At 54.0% G+C, this 24,971-nt stretch overlaps 1 protein-coding gene across 1 annotated transcript; it reads right to left on the bottom strand.

The window, feature by feature from the left end:
• Positions 1–1,701: 1,701 nt before the first annotated feature.
• TECTA (tectorin alpha) lies at positions 1,702–24,684 on the bottom strand. The gene is made up of 23 exons (XM_054395694.1): positions 24,621–24,684; positions 23,935–24,068; positions 22,050–22,337; positions 18,285–18,422; positions 17,933–18,098; positions 15,151–15,563; positions 14,278–14,848; positions 12,958–13,550; positions 11,888–12,461; positions 9,760–10,370; positions 8,884–9,445; positions 7,431–7,630; positions 6,452–6,835; positions 5,592–5,878; positions 5,226–5,506; positions 4,949–5,059; positions 4,416–4,618; positions 3,987–4,150; positions 3,606–3,854; positions 2,925–3,087; positions 2,534–2,621; positions 2,236–2,352; positions 1,702–1,796 (listed from the first exon to the last, which is right to left on the bottom strand). The coding sequence occupies exons 1-23, from the start codon at positions 24,682–24,684 to the stop codon at positions 1,702–1,704; spliced, it is 6,456 nt and encodes a 2,151-aa protein (XP_054251669.1).
• Between the last annotated feature and the right edge of the window lie 287 nt (positions 24,685–24,971).

Raw genomic sequence — 24,971 nt, 5'->3', positions numbered from 1 at the left:
AGGGGCCCCGTCACAGTATCGGGGCAGGAAAGAGGCAATATCAGGGTCATGCCCTGGGCGTGCTACATCCACAGCCTTCCCACCACCCATGAGGTGGGTGGTGACCTTGTTACAGGTAGGTGCACATTACAGCTGAGACAGCTGCTGCCTTTGTTTGTGTTCACAAATGAAAACTTGCTGCTCCTGCAAGGGGAATCAGGCAACCCAAGGTCTACCAGCATTATTAAAGTCTGTGGCAAAAAACGTATTAAATGTCTGCTTTTTCTTTGTCCCTTTTAATTGGCTGACTATGCTCAAAAACTAGCAGTACAAACTTACCTTCACACCTCCTCTCACTGTTCATGTACTTTAAAAAGCCCTCTTGTTACCTGAAACATTACTGGCCAGTTGCAACTCTAATAGAGCTTTGGGCTCTCCTGCCTTCTCCCTGCCTGTGCATACCACAGCTTTGTCATCTTCCTACAGAAACTGACCTCACTTGCAGAGGTCATACAGTTTCTTTTTCCTCTGGAGCTCCATGAGGAGCTCTCTCCCACCACCCACCAAATAAAACACAGGCACATCTCCTTCCTCCAGCCTCATTGTAGGCTCTCAGCTCTAGCACACCCCATACATGGGAACCCTGAAATCCCTGCTCCCCAACCCCTCTTGGGGACTATCCCCAGCCTCAACATCTAGTTGGCCTCTCCCCATCTTCACCACCATCACACAGGACCACGCCATTTACGAAGAAGGAATACATCACATTTTATTCCCACACAGCCATTTCACAAACACAAGACAGGACACCAACACAGACAGCCCCCTCCACCCCCCCAACACCCCCAACTGCACTCCAAGGCCATTCTCAGCTCCCAGGAGGTGCCCTGATGCTGCCCCACACCTGCAGACCCCGACACTCCTCTAACCCTCAAAAAACTCTGCCAGGGCACATTCTACAAACATGTGTGGGAATTCCATCCCCCATTTTTCTGGCTCTCACCCCTGCCCTGTTTGGAAAGCACTTCTTTCCAAACATTTGGACCAGCTTGTCACCACCACTGGATACTATCAGGCTTCCCAGACACCCAGGGACATACTTGGCTCTTGGCCACATGCCCCAACACCACCTTTGTTCCAGAGATGGAGAGGGCAACACATTCCCGAAGTGTCACCACACCCCACAACGACACTGTGCTGCCCCAGCCTGTGACCTGTGTCACACCTACCTCCAAGCTGAGTCCATGCACTCACAAGACACTGACAGCAGCTCCTGAGGACCACAGCAGCTCTTGCCTGTCCCACACTACCAACAGGGGTGGGGGCTGCCTACAGTGCATGCTACAAGGGAAAGCCTTGGAAAAAAGCTATGAAAAACCCTCTCAAGCCTCACATCAGTGATGGAAACCTGCAAAAAAACCACCCCAAGTCCCACATCAATGCCAGAAACCTGCAAAAAAAAAAAAAAAAAACCAAACCCAAGCCCCACATTAATGCCAACAAATCTCAAGCTCTGCCCTGCTGTCACTGCCACTGCATCTGCCACATGCCATGTTCACATCTGGGTCCACGTTCAAGCTCTCTGCAGATCAAGTCCCTCTATTGCCTCCATGCAGCAGGATGGATCAGTGGCAGTTTGGCCACTGTGGGGGTGCCATCTCCTACCCTACAAAGACTCAGGCTGACATGAGAACAGTACTTGGCTGGGCGGCAGAGCCGCACCTACGAGGTCAGGTCCCGCAGAGCTGTGCACAGCCACAGCTGGGCTGCCACCAAAAGGGTCGCTTGGGCACAGTGCTTCCCCGCAGAGCTGGAGGCTGCCAACACAACAACAAGGCTCACATGAGCTGGGGTCCCTGCAAAAATGCAACAGACACCTCCCTTCTCACACACCCCCCAAATTACACCAGTCCCACATCCTCCTGGGGTACCCCATCTCATCACTGGGCCTCCCCTCCACCCCCAACAAGCCCGCTTGGTGGCTCACACCACACACCATGACCACCCTTGCAAGTTACTGCCTGCCATCTCTTCAAAGTCTGCCATCAATGACCTTGCAGACACCTCACCATGAGCAGAGCCCCTGGGAACAGCACACATCCAGCTCCCTGTCCTCTGCCTCCCTCCTGTCTGTGACATCCCACACATTCCACTCAACTTGCCCACACTGCTCACCCCTACAGCCCCTCAGCTTGGGTGCAGAAGCCCCTGTGCTGTGCACACCCGAACTCCTCCTGCACCATCACCGATACTTGCCCCTGCAGCTTTTGCCATCCCCTTGCAGTGTCCCTGTCACACAGCTGCACAAGGGTCCATCCACCTGGCTGGTGCAGATCTGCTCACAGCCTCCATTGTCCTCACACCAGTCTGATCCTGCACACAAAAAGCAAAGGAGGACACCTGAGTGATGCTGCCAGGCCCCAAGCCCCCGATCCTTGTCTGCCTGTGACCCAGCATCCTGCCATGCCCAGGTTCCTGCTCCGTGGCACACCACCAGGCTCAACTTGGGTGACAGACAAGCCCTGCAGCCTTCCTCGGGGTCACACATACTCACGTTTCCTCCTAATAGGCCCCACGGAGAGGATCTGCTCCTTGGCTTCCTCGGTATATGTGCTGGCCATCCTCGTGTGCTGAGGGCAGTTCTACACAGGGATGAACACCACCTCCATCAATCTCAGCCCCTCCCTGGGCCCCCACCACACCTTTCCATCCAGCCCAGCTCCCAAAGGGATCCTGCAACCAGGCTCAGAGAGCACAGATCCTGAGGTGACCTGTGCACAGCAGAGCTCTACTCCTGGTGCCTAGAGAGTCACACACCCCTCCCAGTCTTGCCATTGGGGCTACATCCCCAGCCACCTCTCTGACACTGCACCAGTCTGGCTCGTTATACTCTGCCAGAGCCCTGCCAAGCCAGCAAGCTGTGCCTCAGCACTTGCCCCACTTACTATTTTGCATGAGTACTTCTCTGAATCGCAGAGGGAGACGGCACAGTGCAGGTGAACCTCATCATAATCGCCGATGAACTTGAAGACGGTGACGTGGAAGCGACAGGTTAGTGACACCCCGTTCTCCTCTATGCCAATGGTGTTGTCCTTCATGTTTTGGCACCTGCACAAAGCACTTATGCTTGCCCTGGCCCTCTCAACTGGGACCCTCCCTTGAGGGACACCACTCACCCCTCTTCCCATAAGGTTCCTTGCCCTAGGTCCTGCAGCAGCACCCATAGATCCCTCCAAGCCTACCTCCATCCTGCCTCCGTAGTGTGACCTCTCTCTGGTACTTCTGACTTTGTGGTATTCCCAGTTCCCAAGACACATCCACCATGATCCACATGCCCCCTGCCTCCCATAGACAGCCAAAATGCCCAGAGCATCAGTGACACAAGGAAGGCTGCTTCCCTCCACAGCCAGCATTCCACTGCACATGAGGCCTCTGGCTACCATTACACTAAGCAACCTACCTCCTGCACTAACAACACAACCTGCCCTATTCCCCACCCTTTCCAGATCTCTGTCAACCATCTCAGTGACCTTCAAATGACAACAGCAACCCTAGAAGCACCCTCCCCACCAGACAAGACCAAAGCCACTAAGGTATGCTGGGCCACTTGGCCCACAGCCACTCACCCTCCCTCGATGATGAAGTAGCGCAGTTTGTCATTGCTGTCCCGTGAGGGGGTCGCGTAGCATTTGTTCAGCATCAAGATCAAGTGGTTGGAATCGGCCCCAACAACAAAGACCCCCACATAGAGCACGTCTCGGGTGGTGAGCACCACCTCACCCTGTCGGTAGGGGTGCTTGTAGGATGAGTTCTTGTACAGAGCCATCTTGGTCGTGAAGCTCCCTTCCTGCGTCGGCACCGTCAAGTTAATCACACTAACAAGGACACAAAAATATTGACTCAGACAGAGGAGAGGCTACAAACCCCCAACTCAGCACCTCACATGGGACCCTTGCTCCTGCACCTGTGGGACAGGAGAGGTCATATAGCTCACTCCAGCCTCCTACCTGAGCATTGGCCTCACTACTGAATCCAGGGAGATCTTGATGTCCAGCTCGTAGGCACAGGAGAATTCCACGTTGATGGTGCGGTCGCGGGTGATGATGTTGCCGGTGTTGTTGGCGCTCTCGATCCACACTGTGTTCTTGTACACAATGTGAGTGCTGTTGGACTGCAGACAGAGCACAGCATGCTGCTGGAGACTGGCCCTCCCTGCTACCCTGCTCCTAACAAACACCCTGGCCCCTAAATGAGCCACATGACACCAAGGGCCCTGCTGCATCTCCACCACCTCTGCCCACAAAGAGTATGGCATGGCAGGGATAGGAACTGCTGGGCAGCATCCTTACCCCACAAGACCTGACTGTTTTCCCCAAATCCCACCCCAGTGTCGCTCACCTCTGCTCCCAGCCCTGCATGGCTCATGCCTGCCTCACCTGCACCAGGTTGCCACAGTTGCCTTTGGTGTTATTGATCTGGAAGGAGATGAAGTCCTCCCCTTCGATGCCGGGGCAGTGGCGGTCGTTGACCCGCACCCCCTCACGCTCAAAGCCCAGCTGGAACAGCTTGCACTTCGAAATTGACACCTCCATTTGGGCAGCTTTGCAAGTCACCTCTGCATCAATGATGTCATGGGTGGCTAGAAGACATTACAGCCTCAGATCACCACAAGTGGCACTGCACACCCAGGCTGCTGGCCTGCCTGGCCCTCCTCCCCACTGCCACAAACAGGCTGCACTCATCTCCTGCAGCATGCCCTGCCCAGCCCTGCTGCTCAAAGTGGTCCCAAGCCAGAGATGCTCAGAATGTGCACTACAGAAAACCTCCTCCCTTCTCTCACCCTGAACCACACATGGTTGCAATACCACATCTCGGCTCTCTGCACAGCTCTTCCCCAAGCCCCAGCATGACAGCCTAACGTGCCCACATTGCTCAATGCCAACCCTCTGGCCAGGATTGCAGGACTCACTGTTTCCATAGGGTGGGGGCTCGATGCAGCCGCACAGCTCCCCGCCGTTGTCCAGCTCACAGCTGCGGTTGGGGCAGTCGGCGCCCACACAGGGATCTTCCACCACTCCTGCTAAACAACACAAGACAGAGCACAAACATCATCTTTACCCTCAGACCGCGGGGCAGGCACCTCCAACCGCCAAGGACTGCCTCTGCCCGAGCTGCCCCTCTCCCCCTGGTTGTGATCCCGCTGGAACGCAGCTCCCCTTGACCCGGACAGCCCCTGGCTCTCTTACAGCAATTCTCCTTCTCGATCCACTCTGTGCCCAGGATGCCAAAAGTGCGGCAGGCCTCGCCATAGGCGGCCAGCGAGCCGCACAGCTGGACCTTCTTGTGGTTGTAGCAGCCATCCAGAAAGCAGGACTCATAAAATGGCAGGGGGTCCAGGAGGCCATAGCAGGGCTGGAAGAAGCCTTTCATGTCCGTCAGCTTCAGACAGTAGCTGTCGCTCTGCAGCTCCTGGATCTGGACGTTGTCGCAGGAGGCAGCATACTGTGAGTACTGCAGCTCGTTGCAGCTGTGGGCATCAGATATGTTGTGGGGGGTCTCGTCGTGACTGGCCCTGCTCCCAGCCAGCAGGGAAGGGTGGTCTGATGGCTCACCTCTTCTGCATGCCATTGGTCTTCCAGCTCTGTGCCAGCACCACGCTGCTGACCGCAGGCTTGCCCCGCAGCGTGGCGTAGTCATCCGTCCTGTCGCCGTTGAAGTTGCCGCAGAGGCCACACACTTTATTCTGCAGCCGCTCCCCGATGGTGATTTTGATGACGTTGAAGCCGTTGTAGCGGATCTGGATGTCAGGGCTGGAGTCGATGACCAAGAAGCCCTCCTGGCTGAAGATCTTTGTGGAAAGCCCCGTGACAAAGGGGATGCTGACGTGGCTGCCGTTCACCTGATGAAGGAGAGGAGAGGAGGCAAGGCTGACATCCCATCCCTCTGCCCATGGCTGGAAGCGTGAGCCACCCACAGGCAGCTCTGCAGCTGCCTCCCACTAAAGCAGCTGACAAAGCAAAGACCCTTGGCTTTGGTAGGGGCTGGCAAGTCCTTCTCCTTCTGCCTCCATGGATCCATCTGAGCATATCACCTACCTTAAATGCCTCCATGAGGCTGCACTTCTGCTTACATGCAGAGACTCTGGCTTGGGACTCATTAGTCACCAGAAAAGGCCACAGACAATGCCCTTCAGAGACCAAGTGACACTGCAGCAATACCCAGCCCTCTGTACCCCTGCACTTAAAAGGACCTGCACCATTGAGAGGTGGACAGGTAGGCAGCTATAAACTCCTGGGCTGCAGACCATCTTGCTTCCTGCTAGCCCTTATGTCTTGGCTGGCATCCTTCTGTGAAGCCCAAGAGATGACAGGCCCATGTTCAGCTCACAGAGTGCCTCGACTGGGATGCGAAGCCACCAACAGAGCCCTCCAGGGCTGACTGGAGGGGACAGACAGCCCTGATGAGACCTTACCTTGACAGTATTCCTGTCACTGATGAGGATCTGCTCTTCGTTGATGTAGAAGTAAACAGGGGAGATGATGGTGAGGTTGGGAGAGGACCACTTGTCGAAGTTGATGATGAGCTGGAAGGAGAAGTCGGGTAGCTTCTGGCAGATGGTGGAGAGGACGAAGGCGCAGTTGGCAGGGAAGCGGAGGAAGGCCCCATCGAAGGTGCGGAAGACACCGCCACCGGCTGCCAGGCAGAAGGAGCTCCTGGTGCTGAAGCAGCCACGGATGCCGTTGCGCAGGGCACACTCCTCGTCAGACTTGCAGTGCCGTGGGTCGCACTGGATGAGGTTGCGCCGGAAGCAGCGGCAGCGGCGCGTGCAGTCCCCGTTCCAGAAGAGCTGCTTGGGCTGAAGGAGGGACCTGTCACCAGCTGTCAGGGCCAGGGACCCCTGCCCTGCCCTCTGCATATGCTTGGGCTGAGATTTATGCCCCTCTGTCGCAGGGCAAGCAAGAGTGGGCAATAAGGACAGAGGAAAAGGCACAAAGAACACACTGGCAGCTTGCACCTTGCAACATCTCTGCTACCTGCAGGCATGAGGCAACTGCATGTTTTCACTACCACCACCACACCTTCCTCACCTCTGGGACATGCACAGAAATCACAGCACACTCAACGCCTCCTTGACCTCTTTCTTGCACCTCTTTTGCCTCTCTCTGCCTCCACTTGATCCATGTCTGCCTGCTTTGCCCCTTGTTCCCCCCACTCTCCCTTGGTGCCAAACCACCAGACTTCAGAGCAATCCCCAAGCATGGCCATGGACCAGCAGACACACATGAGGCTGATGAAGAAGACCTGACCCTGCAGGCCCTGCTGAGTGCTCTGACTGAGGCTATGACCCTGACAAGTGGGTGCAGCACAACACTTGGTACCAGCCCAGCCTCTGCTCAGAAATACCAGACAGGCAGTGAGAAAGCCCCAGGAGAAGGACATGAGCAGCATACCTCATAGTATTTGCCATCAGAGTAGCAGCCACAGTTGTGGGGAAGGATGCAGCTCTTGCCATTGAGGACATACCCAGGGTCACACTGGCATCCCTCCACGCAGTAGTGGCTGCAGTCACTCTTCAGCCGGATGGCAGCACAGCGAGGCTGGCACAGGGACACGCAGCTCTCGTAGTGGCTGTTGGGAGGACAGCTGATGGCTGCAGTGTTACAGAGGACAGAACATACCCAGATTAGCTTCCCAGACCAACCTGGCAGCCAGCCATACATGGGGCCATAATCTCCACTGCTAGCATCCCTGGGCAGTGAACTCCCTTGCCAAGGTGGTAACCAGGGACCATGTTACCCAGAGAGGGACCTGGAGCTTGCAGGCACACAACTGAAGGGAAAAGGCAGCCTTCATCCCTCTGTCCTACGCTGCTTGCCAGCTGCCTAGTCCAAGCTGAGCCACAAGTCTTCCTTACTCACCACCACCTCTGAGCTCCTGCTCAGACTGCTCCTCAGTCTCCCAAGAGCCCCTGCCCTGTGGTCCCTGCCCTCCTGCTTACTGACACCAGACTAAGAAGAGCTGCTTATGCTGGCCTTGGGGATCTCAGGCCCTGCTCTTCTCTGTTTGGGGACATGCCTTTGCTGGGCCATCAGACCATGAAACCTGCAAGGGCTGTGCCTGAGCATGCTGCTCTCCATGCCCTGCTGTGGACCATCCAAGGTGCCTTGCTGGATGGCCTCACTACCCCTGCCCTGTGAGAGAGGAACCCTCCGAGCCACGAGTTTGCTAGTTAGAAGGAATAATGACAAAAATTTCACTCTTGTTATCTAAGACATTGCTTTCCATCTGATTTGCCAGACAGATCTGCTGCCAGAGAGCTGTGGTCCCCATCCTTGGGAGCCTAATTGAGCATCACATTGTAATCTTATTGACAAGAGCATGGAGGTTCATTAGAGAAAACACATGCTGCTGGCTTTGAAGCTGACTGATGTCATTCTTGTGTAGCAATGGAGGGATGGCTGATACCTTCTGAACTTGAGGCTTCCCCCTTTCCATCCTTGCTTGTGCTGTACCACACACAGTTTGCATTGATTCCAAGAGATCAAAGTGGGAGGGATGCTGCCAGCCCATCAGACTCCCCCTCCCTCACCTGCAGACAGGTCAGTCAGTTTGCTCAGCCTTGCCTACAGGCACAGCTACCATACCACTTTAGCTCACTTACTCTGTTGACTGCTCCCTTGTGTGGAAAGAAAGGAGGGAATCCCCACGGCCATCTCCATATGCTGACTGTGGGAACCTGGGATGTGTTTGGGTCGATGGCCTGAAGGTAGCAGGTGCCCACTCATGCTCCATGAGGTGCTCTGCTACCTCTCTACAGGGTGAGCTCCAGACAGTGCTATAGCTAAGGTGGACAATGACAGGAAGCACCTCTAAAAAAGGAGCTGGAGGCAGGGTGGTACTTACAGCACGAGGTGAAGTTTCTCCAGCCAGTAATGGCAATGCCCTGCGTTTGACACGTGCTGGCATAATTCTGCAGCCAGCTGCAGGCTGTCTGCATGGCTCCCCCATCCACACAGGTGTCAAAGAGGCAGTTCTTGTAGAAGAAGCTGGGGCTGATCTTGCTGTGGCATTTGGCAAAAACACCACTTTGGCTCGGGATGAGGCTGCAGAGCTGCTGGGGTTTCCAGAAGCCTTCCACCTTGCCGCAGGCAGGGCAGCGGTCGCCGCAGCCCACGCGGCAGAATGCATCTCGCTTTGCCCAGCTCTGGACGAATTCAGCAACGCTGGAGGCCAGCACACCACCCCTGGCCACCAGGTCATCCTCTGGGTTGCCATTGTAGCGGCCACAGAGGCCATAGGTGAGGTTCTGGAAGCTGCGTGGGACGGTGACAGAGAGGAAGGTCTTCCAGTCATACACCACCTTCAGCCCAAAGTCGGTCTCAACCACGATGTGAAAGCCAAAGGCAAAGATGTTCACTTTGCCCTGGCCCAGCTTCAGGGGCAGGTAAAGACGCTCATCGTTGACCTGTGAGGAAACAAGACAGGTTGTGAGTGGGAAGGATGCTTGGAGCTGCCGGGGAGGACACAAATGAGGGCAGCTCAGCTCTCAGAGCAATGTTGCTGATGGCTTCACCTCTACATCCAAAACAAGGCAGCTGAAATAGAAGCCCTCTCTAAAAGCTGTGCATGGCAGCACCCTAGAGCTGAGTCTAAGCATGCACCCTTCCTAACCTCCAGAAAACCTCATAAGCTGTAAGGTCTTATGCCTGGGGAATTGCTCCATGGTTTGGGAGCCACAGCACGGAAAAGTAACCATGGTCCTCATGGCCCTGTACTCACCATCACAGTGTATTTGTAGGCACGGTGGATGACGATGTTGTAATTGAAGACCTCCACTTCGACTTGTTTCACCCAGAGGGCCAGAGAAGTGTCCCGATCCTCATTCCTGGCTGTGACAGTGAAGGCAGGGAAAGTATCCGAGCGCTCTGCCATGGGCCGGGTGATTGTGGTGCACAGGACCAACGCGCAGCTGCTCTGGAAGTCAAAGGAGTAGCCATCAAAAGTCAGGTAGTGTCCATAGCCAGAGATGATGCAGGAGGCATCCGTGCGGACGTGGCAGTAGTAGAGACCATTCTCCTCCAGGCAGTACTCGTCGTCCTTGCAGGAGACATTCTCACAGTAGACGCTGTTGTCGGAGCCATTGCAGTAGCAGAGGAAGTGGCAGGAGATGTCCATCCAGAAGGTTTGGTTGGTGGCCAGCTGGCGCCCCTCGAAGTTGCAGCCACACTCTCCGCGGGGGATGCAGCGGCTGCCGCGGAGGGCAAAGCCCTCGTCGCACTGGCAGCCCTCTGCACAGCTGTCTGCGCAGACAGGGCCTGTCGCCAGCGTCTCGCAGGTCTCCACGCAGCTCATGCACTCCTCAAAATGGCTGTTCTCTGGGCAGGAGAGGGCTGCAGGGCCAACAAACATGGAGTGTGAGTTCCCAGCTCCAGCAGCCCTGGAGCAGCATGGGTGGGGAACAGGCAAAAGGTGGAAACAGGGTGAAGAGCAACTGACTCGGGGAAAAAGGAAAAGGGGAAACAGTCCCAGCACCATGCCGGCCACTGGCTCTTCTCATCCCTTTTGCAACCCCTTCTCTTGACCATCGCCCTCCTCGCATCACTGCCCTGCTTTGCCACATGCCAAGTGATGCCTCCTCCTGCTATTTTGCAGAGTGACAGGTTGGAAAGGACCCCAAGGATCATCTGCTCCAACCTTTCTAGGTGATAGTGGAGTTGAAATGAGGTAGCCCAGCACCCTGGCAAGCTGAGTCTTCAAACTGTCCAGTGCAGGGGAATCCACTGCTTCCTTTGGGAGATGACTCCAATTGCTAACTGTTCTCATGAGGAAACATTTTCTTCTGGAGTCCAATGGGAATCTCCCCAGCAGTAACTTGTCCCTATCACCCCTTGTCTTTCCCATGGGACTCCTTGTAAAAAGGGAGTCTCCATCCTCCTGGCAGCCACCCTTTATGTACTGGTCCATGGCAAGAAAGTCTCCCCTAAGCTTTCTCTTCTCCAGGCTGAACAAACCCAGCTCTCAGCCTTTGCCCATGGCATTTTGAAGAGCATGAGGCCAGGTCTGCCAAATGGACATCTCCCTCAAACCTCTGCAGTGGAGCTGGGGGCTGTCTCCCCACCACATACTTCCATGATGGGGATTTTTCACATTGTCTTCTGAATTATGAATGTTTCCCATCGACAGCAAGTGTACAGCGACAGCTAAAAACAAGCGTGATTCAAATTATCCTCCGATGGTGGCATACAGCACTGCCAGACACCATCTGCAGCTCTGGAATGCTCCTACACTGCATGATAAAGCTTCTGATGCCTCCTGAAATGCCATCCTGAAATTGCTTCACTGGGAAATCTGTCTCTGCTGGCACAGGCACCGCTTAGAAACTCCTGGTATGTGGAGCAGCACTGCCTTGCCTTTGAGCTAGAGAGATGTTGCATTCCTACCATTCCGACCCCAATTCCCCTTCCCCTTCCATATGCTTTGTGGATGCTCATGGCAGAAAACTCTACCAAGCATTGTCCTTGGCAAAGCCCATCTCTGGTTGGCTGCTAAGGAAAAGAGTAAGAAAATTGCCCCAGACTAGGCACCTGCACCCCTACCCTTCTGTGTGACTTTGAACATCCAATGCTGCCGCTAGTGCTGTCAGGCCAGGGCCTCCCTCCCAAGCAGTTCTTCTGCTATTGACTGTCTGCCAGCTCAACCACAGAGAAGCACTCTGTGGGTAAGGGGTACCCACCAGAAACAAGAGAAGAGGTAAAGGGAAGAGTCCATACTTTTCAGCAGCTCATAAGAAAAGCTGCTTTACCTCTGCATACCTGCAAGCTCCCAACAAAAAGACTCTGCCTGAGGCTGCCAGGGTCTACATCCCCTTCTCCCTGCCCCAGGTACTTAACAGCTTTGGGGGACTCACGGCAAAAGCTGTGGCTCCTCCACTGGCCAATGTCCACCTCAGCGTTCTTGCAGGCACTGGCATAGCGTGCCACGGAGTCACACAGCTCCGACTGGTTACCCCCACTCTGGCACAGGCGGAACAGGCAGGTCCTGTAGTAGGCTGAGACATTGACCACGCTGTGGCACTCCAGGAAGGAGCTGTTGGTGGGGTCGTTGATGATGCCACAGTTGGAGCGGCTCCTGTAGGTCTTGAGCAGCTCCGAATCGTTGTTGCAAGCCTTGAGCAGGTCCCCACACTCCCCATTGCAGATCTCATCAAATGTGGTCCAGCTCTCCAGGAAGAGCTCCAGGTTGTCCGTGCACTTGCCCTTGGGCGGGCAAAATTCATCGCTGGCATTGCCGTTGAAGAAGCCACACAGGCCCCCGGTGCAGTTGAAGTAGGCAGTGGAGAGGTGGATCTCCAGGAGGCCTGAGTCATAGTAGCTGATAGCCAGGAGCCCCTCTGACTCCATCACGGTGCCGTTGTCGCTACGGTAGACTTCCAGGCGGCCAGAGGGGTGGAAATAGGGCAGCTCCATCTCATAACCGTTCACCTGACAAGTTACAAGCAGATCAAGAGGCTTCACAGAGAGCAGTGCAACTTTGCGTGGCCATTCCCCTCTGCTGGCCACATGGCACTGAGTATGCTAAACACTTCCTGACCCAAACTCACCCTCCAAGGCCCAGAGCCTACTCTGAGGGAGGGCCTGCAGCTCTTTCCATGCTTTTTGCCCCACAAACAATTTTTTTTTCCCAAGGGAAAAACAAGTTGTGAGAGTTAACTGCAATGTCAAGAAAGCCACCAGAGCTGACTCAGCAACTGAACAGGAGTAAGAGTGCTGTGACAACTTCACAGGCACCTAAAGGGTCTCCACAGAGGGAAGAAGCCTGTTTGGGCCATCAAAGTGCCACTGTGGTGCCTGATGCTCTAACTTGGGTCCAGGGCCACAGACCCATGAGCCATTCTCCAGAGAGACACTGGATCACAGCATGAGCCCCCACCTCCCACTCTGGCCCTGAGGTGGGATGTCCTGACACCAGCACCTTTACCTTGATCTCCAACAGGCTGGTGCCTCCAATCTTCACCTCCTGGCCAGCCACCTGGATCCGTATGACCCGTGGCCCATTGGGAGCAGCTCCGGGTTTCTTTTGGCTGATGTCCACCTCAATGAAGTCTGGTTTCTCCGGGCAGGTTTTCAGCAGCGTGTAGGAGTGCTCCAGTGGGTAGGGGAAGGCTACTCCATCAAATGTCTGCAGCACTTGGTTCTGCCCCACCAAACACAGAGTCTGCCGCTTCGGGTAGCAGCCCCGGTAGCCGTTCTCAATGGCACAGACCTCTTCCTCGGGGCAGGTGGTGTTGAAGCACCTGGCCTCCCCGCCTTCCTCGCAGTGGCATTGCACAGTGCAGTCTGCTGCTGCCCAGAAGGACTCCCCGATGGCGTAGTAGCGACCGTCCACGTCACAGCCACACTGCTGCACAGGCACGCAGCGGTCCCTGCTCAGCACGTGGCCCTCGTCGCACTCACAGCCCTCAGCACAGGGAGAGCTGCAGGCTAGAGGGGCCGTGAGGTCCGAACACGTGGCAGGGCATCTGCTGGTGCACACTGAGTAGTGGCTGAGCTCTGGGCACCGCACAGCCGTAGCTGTGGGTGCAGAGGGGAGACAAACAAGAGGAGGACCATATTACAGCATGCTTTGGGAGCAGTCACCTGGGGGTTGGTCTCTTTGCCCAGGCAACCAGTGACAGAATAAGAGGATACAGTCTCAAGATGTGCCAGGGGAAGTTTAGGCTCGAGGTGAGGAGAAAGTTCTTCACAGAAAGAGTAATTGGCCAGGGGAATGTGCTTCCCAGGGAGGTGGTGGTGTCACCATCCTGGGAGGTATTCATAAAAACCTTGGATGTGGCACTTGGAGTCATGGTTTAGTTGTCAGGTGGTGTTAGGTATTAGGTAATAGGTTGGACTTGATGATCTCTGAGGTCTTTTCCAATCTGGTTGATTCTGTGATTGGTGGAACTGACCCTTCTGTTTGCCTCTTGCACCTCCCTGGCCATTCCTGTCATGCAAGCAATGGCTTCTTTAAAACAGGCCGAGAGGCATCAAGCCGCCTGCTGAAGGGCTGGCCAAGAGGTGTACTAGTGCTGGCCAGCCCCTGTCTGGTCCAGCCTCCATCTCTCAGCACAGCAGCTGCCCATCTGCAGAGCAACATGGAGCTGCCACCTCATGCCTGGCACAAGAAGAGAGGGAGAGGAGGGACTCTCGCCTGACTCCTTCCCCTGGCTTTCCTGCCCCTCATCTCATGCACTGCAGAGCACACAGGCAGACCCCTGAAATCGCTCCCCTCCTCTGGCATGAGCACGCAAACACTTACCGCATCCCGCCTGGGTGCGCCACTCTCCCACTGAGATGCCCAGCCCCTGGCACACCGCAGCATATGCCTGGATGGCTTGGCACAGGCCGGTGCCATTGTCCTGCATGCTGCAGAGGTCGTAGACACAGCTGTGGACGAAGGCAGTGGGGTCCAGAACAGCACTGCACTCCCACAGGGGCCCTCCGCTCTTGTTGATGAAGCCACAGTACTCGGGGCTGAAGTAGAGGGACTCAGTGGCAGCGTCGCAGAAGGTGCAGTTGTCCAAGCAGCCACTTGAGCATCTCCGCTCGGGGTGTGGCACCTGCCAGCTCTCGCCCAGCTCCGGCACGGACACGGCCAACCTCCCATCCGAGCGGAGGGTATCGTCCTCAGGGTCTTTGTTGTAATTACCACACAGGCCGCACGTGGCATTGATGTACGTGCCCGGAACAGAGACAGAGGCGTAGTGTTGTCCATCATAAGTCACCAGCAGGCCAAAATCAGTCTCCAGGGCTGTGAACAAGCCGCTTTGGTAGACTTTTATTGCACCCAGTTCCAGAGAGATGGGTAGAGACACCACCAAGTCATCCACCTGTGGGAACAACAGCAGACAACTGAGCTGACACATCAAATAGTAGAGCTCTCATGCTGGGACAAAGACAGAAGCCATATGAGACCTCTGACGGTGGTCTTAGGGTTAGGGATGTGTGCAGAAGGACAGCTGTCAGTAAGCCACAGGCATTTGCCACCATGCCTGTCACCCATGCTCATTCCCCAAGGGACATGCAGGACCCATAAGTGCTGTCCCACCCTGTCCAGGCTGCTGTCATGGTCTTGCTGTCACCTTTACAGCAGCTGACCCAGTTAATTCTCCCCTTTCAGTGAGGCTCTTACCTTTGCTTTCCCAAAGCTGCCCTTGGGGAGGACAATCCTATGTGAGTAGACATCCACAAAAATATCCCTCAGCCAGGAGACGGAGGAGCCGCCTCGATTCTCGTTCTTGGCCTCCACGTTGAAGTAGGGCAGCTGGGAGCCTGGCCAGCACTGCCTGGCGAGGAGATAGGAGCAGGAACCCTGGAAGTGAAAGAGGAAGCCGTCGAAGGTGTGGTAATGTGGATCTCCAAACACCACGCAGGTGCTGCTCTCCACCGGCACGCACTGAAAGAACTTGGTCTTCAGTTCGCACGCTTCAAAGGGGCCACAAGCCTGCTCCTGGCAGAAGATCTCATTGTTGAAGTCCAGGCAGCGGCACTTGGTGGTGCAGTTGGCATTGTCCCAGAAGATCTCCCCTTGACGGAGAAACTGTCCTAGAAAGACAGAAAGGGGAAAACCCACACTACATCACTTCTCTCATCAGAGGAACATGCTCTAGTTGTACCACATCAGAATATAGAGAGGTCTGACAGCCCAGTGATCAAGACCACCACCAAAGCATCCTGCTGCCAGCCTCCTCAGCTGCTCTCTTGGCACAGACCCCTGACAAGAGCCTCACAGCAAAGCACTGTGATCACAAGCTTCATTTTCAATGCGTGGTGCTCCCCCTTTGAGGCCTCCTTGTGCCACAAGTCCATTGGATGGTGTGAGTCATGTCACGAATGTGGGGTCAGTGCTGTACCATGCAGGCAGGCCAACTTGAGGGATCTTCCGTGATTCCTTCCATCACCCTTGCTCTGCTCCAGCACTGCAGGACACAAGAGCTGTTGGTGCCATTTTCTCAAAGGCAAAGTCCCCCAGTAAAGCTCACACCTTTTGGAGACCATCTCCAGCACCGTCGCTGTGCTTGTGCTGTCCTCCAGCTTTGCTGCCATCTCCATGTTCACATAACTTTGCTGGTTGAAGAGCAACTCCACCCTCAGCAGCCCAGAGGCAATTCAGTCTGATTCAGAGAGCATTCATGAAACCAAAGAGCTGTTGGTAAGGAACCTCCACAGCACAGAGCAGCGGTGATGGGAAACGCCGAGTGGTGGTGCAGCAACAGACTGAGCAGAGTGGCACAGTGGAGCTATAAAAGGAGGCAGCTTTAGCTGGTGAGAGACATGAGAGGCAGAGAGGAGATGGGAGAACAAGGGTAGCAAACACCCGTGAGAGGTTCCCTCTCCTCCATCTGGCCATCTTTCACACGCGTGGTTTCCGCCATGTGCGCTGCCTGAATTTGCCTCCCCTAACCTTTTTGTTCTCTTCCCTGCCTCCTACCACAAGAGCTATTTTCTGCAACAAACATCTCCTCTCAGCACGACCCACTTACGAGGGCTCTCGTGCCAACGGTCCTGCTGCAGGGGATCTGGGCAAGTGAGCACCATCCTGCAGTGAGCTCCCTTGCCTTCAGTGCCTCATGCTGCACCTCCTCCTCTCATGGAGGGCAAGCGGCTGTGAAATGCAAATTCAGTGGTGGGAGGTACCCATGCTTCCCTTGTCATCTGTAAAGCTGGGACTGACTTCCAGTCCCATTGCAAAGTCCAGCCTTTCTTCCCAGGGTCTGTAGTTGGAACTGTCTGCAGCAGTTGGATCTGAAACCTCCACTGGGGCTGCAAGAGTCTCATGGGTCTTCCTTGGGATGGTCCTAAACTAGGACATAAAGAAGCCACATGTCTCAGAGTGGAGACACCTCCAGTGTCTGTGACAATCCTCTCTTGCTAGAAAGACTCCTGGAGCACAAGGAAGGCTCCTGATGGTTTTGGTTGTCTCATGGTAATGCAATCTGCAGCAGAGTGCCCGTGCAGTCGCTATGTGCATCTGTTAATCCCTTTATATCCCCACTTTGCCAGGGACACAAGCACAGGCACCCCTGCAAGGACAGGGCATTTGTCCTGTCTGGAAAACTTGCTGTTCCTCCAGCAGCAACAAGGGAAATGGGACCACTCTATCAGCTTTCCTACTCTGGGAGCAAAAGGAAATTGCTGTCCCCTGGTCTTCCCACTGCCCTCATCAACCTCACAGAAAAGAACAGAGATGATGACTCAGTGGCATTCAATTCCCGAAAAACACTCAAGCTCCATCCACCCTTGACTTTGGGTTAGGATTCTGCTTCTGGGTGGCAGAAATGGAGGCTTACAGCAACACCACACTGCTAAAACACCAGGAAGGACAAAAGCCAGCAGTGACGACAGGTTTGTGCACTGGAGCAGAGAGCAGAGAAGATTCCCAAGTATGTATGGACCCTTCTCAGTTTTCTCAGAGCTGCCAAGACAGGCCTCATCCACACTGAGAATTCACTGCAAGCACTCCTTGTGAGCCCGGAGCATGTGAGCTGTGCTGGTACCCCTGTGGGAGAGGCAATGCCAACCACAACAAAGGGCACACGGCAGCTGATGAAGGCTTCTTCACACAGGCTGCCAAGGATGCTGTGCCACCACACAGGATGTGACCACCCTGACACAAATGGCAGAGCTCTCTGTCCACTCTTCAGGGCTTCTTGTTGTGTGCAGACTAAAAACTGTCACCAAAGTTGGACTTTGTAGTGACTGTGCAGCACTCAGAGATGTGCCTGGCACCTACCCAGCCCTGCTTGTGTGTTTCTGCTCCTGCAGCTTCAGCTCGAGGGAATGTCTTGGGGAAAAAACAACTCATGTGGTAGCCCAGGGCAGTCAGGCACCTCTCCACCAGTGACCTAACAGCATCACCTTTTGCTACAGTGCACCCCAAAGCTTGAAGAGGCAGCACTGCTGCCTCCCCTTACCTCTCAGGCTGCAGCCATTGGCTGGATCTATTTCTCTGCCATCTATTTTGAAAGCCCAGCGCCCAGGGATGTTGACATTCGTTGTTTCTTCAATGTTGACTATGTCTGGGGTTCTGGATCCTGGGATGCTAAAGAAGTTGGTGAAATTGCCACCATTGAAGCCAGCCTAAAACAGAGAGAGAGAGAAAATGTCATCACACATCTTTGCTACAGGAATGAGATGCACCTCCACACTCCTCTGTTCCCTATACAAGAACTCATCTTTAATTTCAAAGGATCTTTTCAGGAATTTCAGATTTCAAGTTGTTTAGATGTGAAACAGAGATAGGGATATGGGAGCAAAGAACCTCACCTGGGCCATCACCCCACCAAGACCAGTCAGGGGGTCCCCTCCACTGGCTGTCCCTGTGGTCCAGCTGATCTCATGGTAATTAAATAGGGCAAAAGATGAGACTCCATCCGTGATCAGGACAGCTTGGAAAGTGTTCACCTGTGGAAAGCCATGAGCAGATTCACAAGGTGAGACTGCTTTGCTCACACTGCTTGCCTGGCCCTTCTGCCACAATCATTTCTGGTGCAGATGAGCTGTGGGAGCCTCACAGTGAAGAGAGGCAGAAACTGAGTGAGACCCCAAACACACTCGTGCTCGCTGCTGCAACCCTGCCAGCTCCCATCCCTGCTGCCACCTCCACCTGGCAGGACAAGACGACCTTCTTCAGCCTTCTCCAGTCCAATTTAACACCAATAGATGGCAGCAGGAGAATAAGCTTGAGGGGAAAAAAAAAAGCAATCAGCAGGTTTTGGGTTGTTTCCACCAGTTACCTGCCATTACCCTGTCTGAGCTTTATTCCTTGCTGTGTTATCTTTCCCACTTACCTTCCACATTCACATTCTACACTACTGTTAACAGTGGGTTACATCCAAGTCAGACATGGATCTTATACTCTTTGCTTGCCTGCCAAACTTCCTCACTACCTGCTCAATCTACTGCCTACATTCTTCCTTTCACTCCACATTTCCAGCCCCCAGAATTCAGATGCATTCACGCAACTGCCAGCCCACGCCCCAGGCAGGAGGGCCATGCTTTGCCAGCCAAGGAGGGCAGCATAGCCCCAAGCTCTCCCCCCTTGCAGCTGCACAGAAAGACAGAAGAGGCCTCTCCCCTTGAGATATCCCCTTCTGTCTCTGCAGATCCAGCAGCAGGGGTCATCACTGGGAACTGACAGTCAATCACTTCTCCAGCTTTCTGCACTTTCCTGTCCTTCCCTATCCCTGTCCATCCCATACTGCTTGGCACCAGGACCACGCCATGACACACAACTGCTTCTCCTGCCTCTCAGGCAGCAGGATTTTAGCAGGGGACAAAACATGGGCTGCCCCTCTTTTAATTATTCAAGAGCAATACCAGGAGCTCAGCTACCTGGGCACTGCAGGCTGTGAAGGAAACTACAACCACAGAAAAAATTCTCAGGTGATACAGGAAAGGACGCTGATTGAACTGTCTCACACTAGGACGCAGCCAGCAACCCCCAAGCACCATGAACAGAGAGAGCTGAGCTGCTCTGCATCAGCAACAGGTCCCATGTGCTGCCTGACAAAAGGAAGATGCCAGAATTGAGGGGCTGGGGGTCACATTGCAGCACTTTAAATCCCCTACAACAAATCCACAAGTTTGATTATTGGTGCTGAGGTGAGCATGAGTGCCTGAAGACTGAGGAGAGGACCTCAGGGCTGTGCTCATTACTTGCATACCACAAGGGATGGCACTTCCAAGGCACATTAGGCTCCTGCCATGAGAAATCTTGAACACAGAGGCAATACAGCCTGTACAAGCTGTCAGGGAGAGCGAGAGGTGTGGGCAGAGCTGCCTCATGGCAGCTGCAAATGGCACAGTTCACATCAGGGCAAGTGAGAGAGCAAGCTGATTGGAAGGCACCATTCCAGTCCTGCATTCTGTCCCTGTGATTCTGCCTCCTACATTTCCTGGTATCCTCTTCATCACCTCAAAACACTTGCTCACCTTTGCCAAGTCTTTCCTCATGACTGCAACTTCAGAAAGGCAATACCACTTTGGAATTGCTCTTTGATGGGGCAACAAACCCTCCTCTGGTCAGGCACCTCTTGGAGGATGGTGGGAGCTGACCTGGTAGCTGGTTTTAGATGGCTGGCACTCCTCATTAGGAGCCCTCACACAAACCACTGTGTGCAGTTTTAGGCTTCTTGTTACAAGAAGGACATGGAGGTGCTGGAGTGCATCCAGAGAAGGGCACTAAAGCTGGTGAAGGGTCTGGAGAACAGACCCTTCATCTGGTGAGGAGCAGATGAGGGTTAGGTTTGTCTGGAGAGGAGGAGGCAGAGGGGAGACCTCATTGCTCTCTGCAACTCCCTAAAAGGAGGTTGCAGTGAGGTGGGGGTTGGTCTCTTCTCCCTAGTATCAGGTGATAGGATGAGAGGAAATGGCCTGAAATTGTGCCAGGGGAGGTTGAGGTTGGAGATTAGGAAGGAGTGGTCAGAGATTGGAACAGGCTGCCTAAGGAAGTGGTGGAGTCCCAACCCCTGGAGGTTGGGAGGAAATGTGTGGCCATGGCACTTGGGGCCATGGTTTAGTGGCCATGGTGGTGTTGGGTTGATGGTTGGACTGGATGACCTGAGAGGGCTTTTCCCACTGAACCACTCCTCTGATTCTATGATTTCCCTGTCTGCTGCTCACAGCCAAACATGCACTGAGCATGCCAGCTGTCTAACAAGGCTCTTGGAAGCTGAACCCACTTGCCTGGGTGCCACTGAGGGACAGCAGCTGCAGCTTAGCAGAGGCCACGTTCACCAAGTTGCCTTCTGCAGCTTTTCTGCATTGCGATGAATTTCCTGCTTAAGTTGCATTGTGCTGTTCCATGTGGCAGCCCTGAGCCCCGGCTGCTACTGACACAGGCAGGATGCTCTACAACAAAATTAACTGCATTGTGTTGCAAATGTAATTCTTCAGGCAATACATGAATCTCTGTATTGCTTGCTGTCTGCAAATACATATATATATATATGTTTTGGGTTTTTTTTATTTTCTTCAAGCACTGCCAGGAGTTGCAAAAAAAATGTGCATTAAATCTCCAGCCTCTCTAACAAATGGAAAAGAGCAGAACTGTTTAACAGAGCCAACTCCTCAAGACAGAAGAAGCCACCTTTTGGCACTCACAGTGAACAGCCTACTACTAAACAACCTTTTCCACAAACAAAAGCACAGATGCCTCACTCTCTACCTGCACCCAGGCTTCTGCATGGACCTTACCAGGGAAGGAACCACTGAGAAGAGCCTGGCCCCATTTTCCTGACACCCACCCATTAGATCACAGGATAACAGGACGTTAGGGGTTGGAAGGGACCTCAGGAGATCATCCAGTCCAACCACACCCTGCCAGAGCAGGACCACAGAATCTAGCACAGGTCACACAGGAATGCATCCATATGGAGCTGGAAAGTCTCCAGAGGAGACTCCACAACCTCTCTGGGCAGCCTGCTCCAGTGCTCTGTGACCTTCACAGTGAAGAAGTTCCTCCTCATGTTGAGGTGGAACTTCATGTGCTGTAGCTTACATCCATTGCCCCTTGGCCTATCCCAGGGTACAACTGAGCAGAGCCTGTCCCCTCCTTTTTGACCCCCAGCCCTCAGATATTTATAAACATTTATTAAATCCCCTCTCGGTCTTCTGTTCTCCAGACTAGAAAGCCCCAGGGCTCTCAGCATCTCCTCATAAGGCGGTGCTCCAGTCCCTTAATCATCCTTGCAGCCCTCCATTGGACTCTCTCCAGTAGATCCCTGTCCCTCTTGAACTGGGGAACCCAAAACTGGATGCAGCATCTGTAAGTATTAATAAGATCCTCCCTCAGCCTCCTCTTCTGCAGGCTAACCAGCCCCAGCTCTTTCAGCCTTTCCTCATGAGAGCTGTTCCAGTCCCCTCAGTATCTCAGTGGCCCTGTCGAGGACTCTCTTCAGTAGTTCTTTGTCCCTTCTGAGCTAGGGTGCCCAGAACTGGACACAGTAGCCCTGGTGAGGCCTCAGAGACACAGGAACACACTCAACCACCCAACACCTCCCGCCAAGAAGCACAGATGATTGCTTTTACCGGAGTCGTGCTGCTGCCACCATAGAAAGTGACTTCCTCCCAGGTGGCAATGAAGATCCAGATTGCAGAGAAGGAGGCCATGTCTTTGAAATGCCTGCGGATGTCCTTGGAGGCTCTCCTCAGCAGCTCGGGGTCGGTGCTCTCCCGGTAGTAGACCTCCCCGCGGATGCCGTTGTGCACGTCCGCCCAGAAGGGGGCCACGAACGCCCTGCCGTCCGCCAGCGGGAAGGCCTCGGGCGTGAACTGGCTGACCAGAGCGTTGAAGGAGATCACTCCATTGTTGTTCACCTGCACAGACAGACATGCCTGTGCCTCAGCAAGCCTTTGCAGCCAGCAGAAAGCTGCTGGTTTGTCAGTGAGAAGGGAAAAAGGTGGAGTACATTCCGGCAGCCTGCGAGACAGCCTGACCACCCCGGCAGAGACCTGGCTTCAGCCCACCTGTGGTGGCCAAAGGCTGAGTGCAGGAAGCCCAGGTGGGACAAGTTGGGAAAAGAGGAGGCTGAAGGGAGACCTCATTGCTCTCTGCAACTACCTGAAAGGAGGTTGTGGAGAGGCTGGTGCTGGTCTCTTCTCACAGGTGATTAGTGATAGAACAAGAGGGAATGGCCTCAAGCTACGACTGGGTAGGTTTAGACTGGATAGTAGGAAAAAATTTTTCTCAGCAAGAGTGGTCAGGCACTGGAATGTGCTGCCCAGGGAGGTGGTTGAGTCACCAACCCTGGATGTGTTTAGAGGTCATTCAGACATGGTGCTTGGGAATATGGTTTAAGGGTGAACTTTGTAGAGTAGGGTTCTGGGTTGGACTTGGTGAACCTGAGGGTCTTTTCCAACCTGAACATTTCTGTGATTCTGTGAGAAGACTGAAATGCCTGCAGAATAGAGCTCCTAAGGGCCAACACCAGAGAGGAAGCATACAGCTGGCTTGGCTGGGACCCTGCCTTGGGGCCTCAGCTTTACCCAGCCTTTGCAGAGCAGCTCTGGAGCGCTGCCTGGTTGTATGACACAGGTGGCTGCATGGCACGAGGGCTCTCAAGAGAAAGAGATAAAGCATCAAGCCCACTGCCTTTGGCTTTGTCATCTCCGACAGATCCTGCAGCTCCCCAAGAGCAGGGTGACACATGCTGCCACAGGCAGCCTCTTCCAGATCTGCTGAAGATGCTCCCCAAAACAACTCTTTTTGCAAAGAGTGAAGAACAAGTGACTCTGATGCCCTGGATGCTGAAGTCTTCCACCACAGAAGGGTTTGAAACCTCCTCTGGGTGACAGTTTTCCTAGGATTGCTGTGTACAAACATGAGTCAGGCAGGCAGGGGAACAGGAAATCTTTGCCCCTCATCTGAGGGCCTGGCAGGCTTTGGACCAGACACATACACAAAGAGCAAGTCACCACAAAACAGGGACATGCTTGGGATCTGCCCTCTTTAATGCACTCAGGTGAATCCTTTCTTAGCCCAGTCTGGAGGAGCTGGTGTCCCTTTTGCTAGGCTCCTTCTGTGCCATCATCTGGCAGCAGCCTGTCCTTGTCTTGGGAACCCACATACAGGTCCAAAACAGTGCCCTTTTATTCCCTGCGGGTCTCTACATGCTCTTGTTTCTCGTCGTGCAACAGGAATAATGTCCCTTGTGTCAAGGCCTTAGCTTTGCTGTATCATTTAATCACCTGCAAAGAAAATTTATTGCCTTTTATATTCCTTCCCGATGAACATTAGCCCATTAAATATACCTTTGACTTCCTTAATCATAAAACCTATCAGTTCATGAAATCTAAGAACTTATCAGGTAGATGCTAATAAATCCTCCAAATCCTGTGCTGGGAAGAGCACATTTAAAATGCAGATGCTAAGGGCAAGGGAAAGAACAAAAGGAAGGTCTGCTTCTCCACTTACATAAATGCTTCTGTATGGGGCTCCAAAAAAGATGAATGGGACTGAGATCTTGATCTCAGGAGAGCTTCCATCATCAACTTTGGGCGTTCTTGTGTCATTCTGCCAGAATGGATAGAGACTCGCCATGGAGTGAGCTGGAAGGAGAGGGAGAAGAGAGTCCTTATGGCAATGCCAGGCCGAGTCCTGACTGTAAAGGCCCTGCCATTGCCTATCCCCAAATATTGACCTCCTGTGAAGAAAGAAGCAGCTGCTTTGCCCTCACTTCCTTTCCTGCTGCAGATGCATTGGGGATGCCAAAGGTCTGCCGGCCACCAGCCTGCCCCTAAGCCATGGGAGGCTTCAGGGTGGAGGTGAAAATCTCTGTTGTGCACTTAAGGCAGCAGCACAGCAGTGTCCAGCCAAGCCTGTACTTGGCCACGATGCCATATTCTGCATCACAGCCACTGAGGAAAACAGCACCAAACCCCAGCACTGCCAACAAGCCAGGGCAGAGGTACCAGCTCCAAGTTCTTTCCTGTTCCAGCCCCTACCAGATCTCTGCTGTCATCTCGTGCCCTGTTTCTTTCAGGTAACTCCTGGAAGCTAAGGTTTGCCCACGGAGCAACCCTTTCCAACCCCTACCATTCTATGATTCCATGATCACTTCCCCAGCACAGCTGCTGAGCACCTGGGCTGGAGATACTCACCTCGTTGCTGTACAGTTAGCACCAAAAGGGCCACCCAGGTTCTGAGAAACAATTGCTTGTTCATCCTACAGGAGAGAAAAGCACCCAGACACACATCACATCAGTAGGAAACCACATCCTTGAGTAAACCCTGGGTGACGCCAAGCGCTGGCGCTTCCCGAAGCTGCCCGACTGCTGCCAACACGCAGACACTGCAGAGATGGAGGTGCTGCACCCACCCTGCTCCATTAAGTGATGTAATGAGACTTCCCTGGTGCTAACAGTAAAGTGCCCTGCAGGTCTTGTCAAAGTGAGCCCAGAACCACCTCCAACAGCTGCTAATTTCATGTGGTGTTTGGAAGCTGTGAACGG

This window comes from Indicator indicator, chromosome 34 (genome assembly GCF_027791375.1).
Source record: "Indicator indicator isolate 239-I01 chromosome 34, UM_Iind_1.1, whole genome shotgun sequence".
NCBI lineage: Eukaryota > Metazoa > Chordata > Aves > Piciformes > Indicatoridae > Indicator > Indicator indicator.
This window is presented reverse-complemented; position numbering and strand designations above follow the sequence as displayed.

Bases quoted from the DNA above. Each gene is read 5' to 3' on its own strand.
- TECTA (XM_054395694.1), bottom strand. From the start codon at position 24,684: ATGAACAAGCAATTGTTTCTCAGAACCTGGGTGGCCCTTTTGGTGCTA. The intron at 4,619-4,948 runs GTGAGTCCTGCA...AATGTCTTCTAG, and splicing joins GCCCCCACCCTATGGAAACA to CCACCCATGACATCATTGAT. The intron at 2,622-2,924 runs GTAAGTGGGGCA...ATCCCTGTGTAG, and splicing joins AGAAGTACTCATGCAAAATA to AACTGCCCTCAGCACACGAG.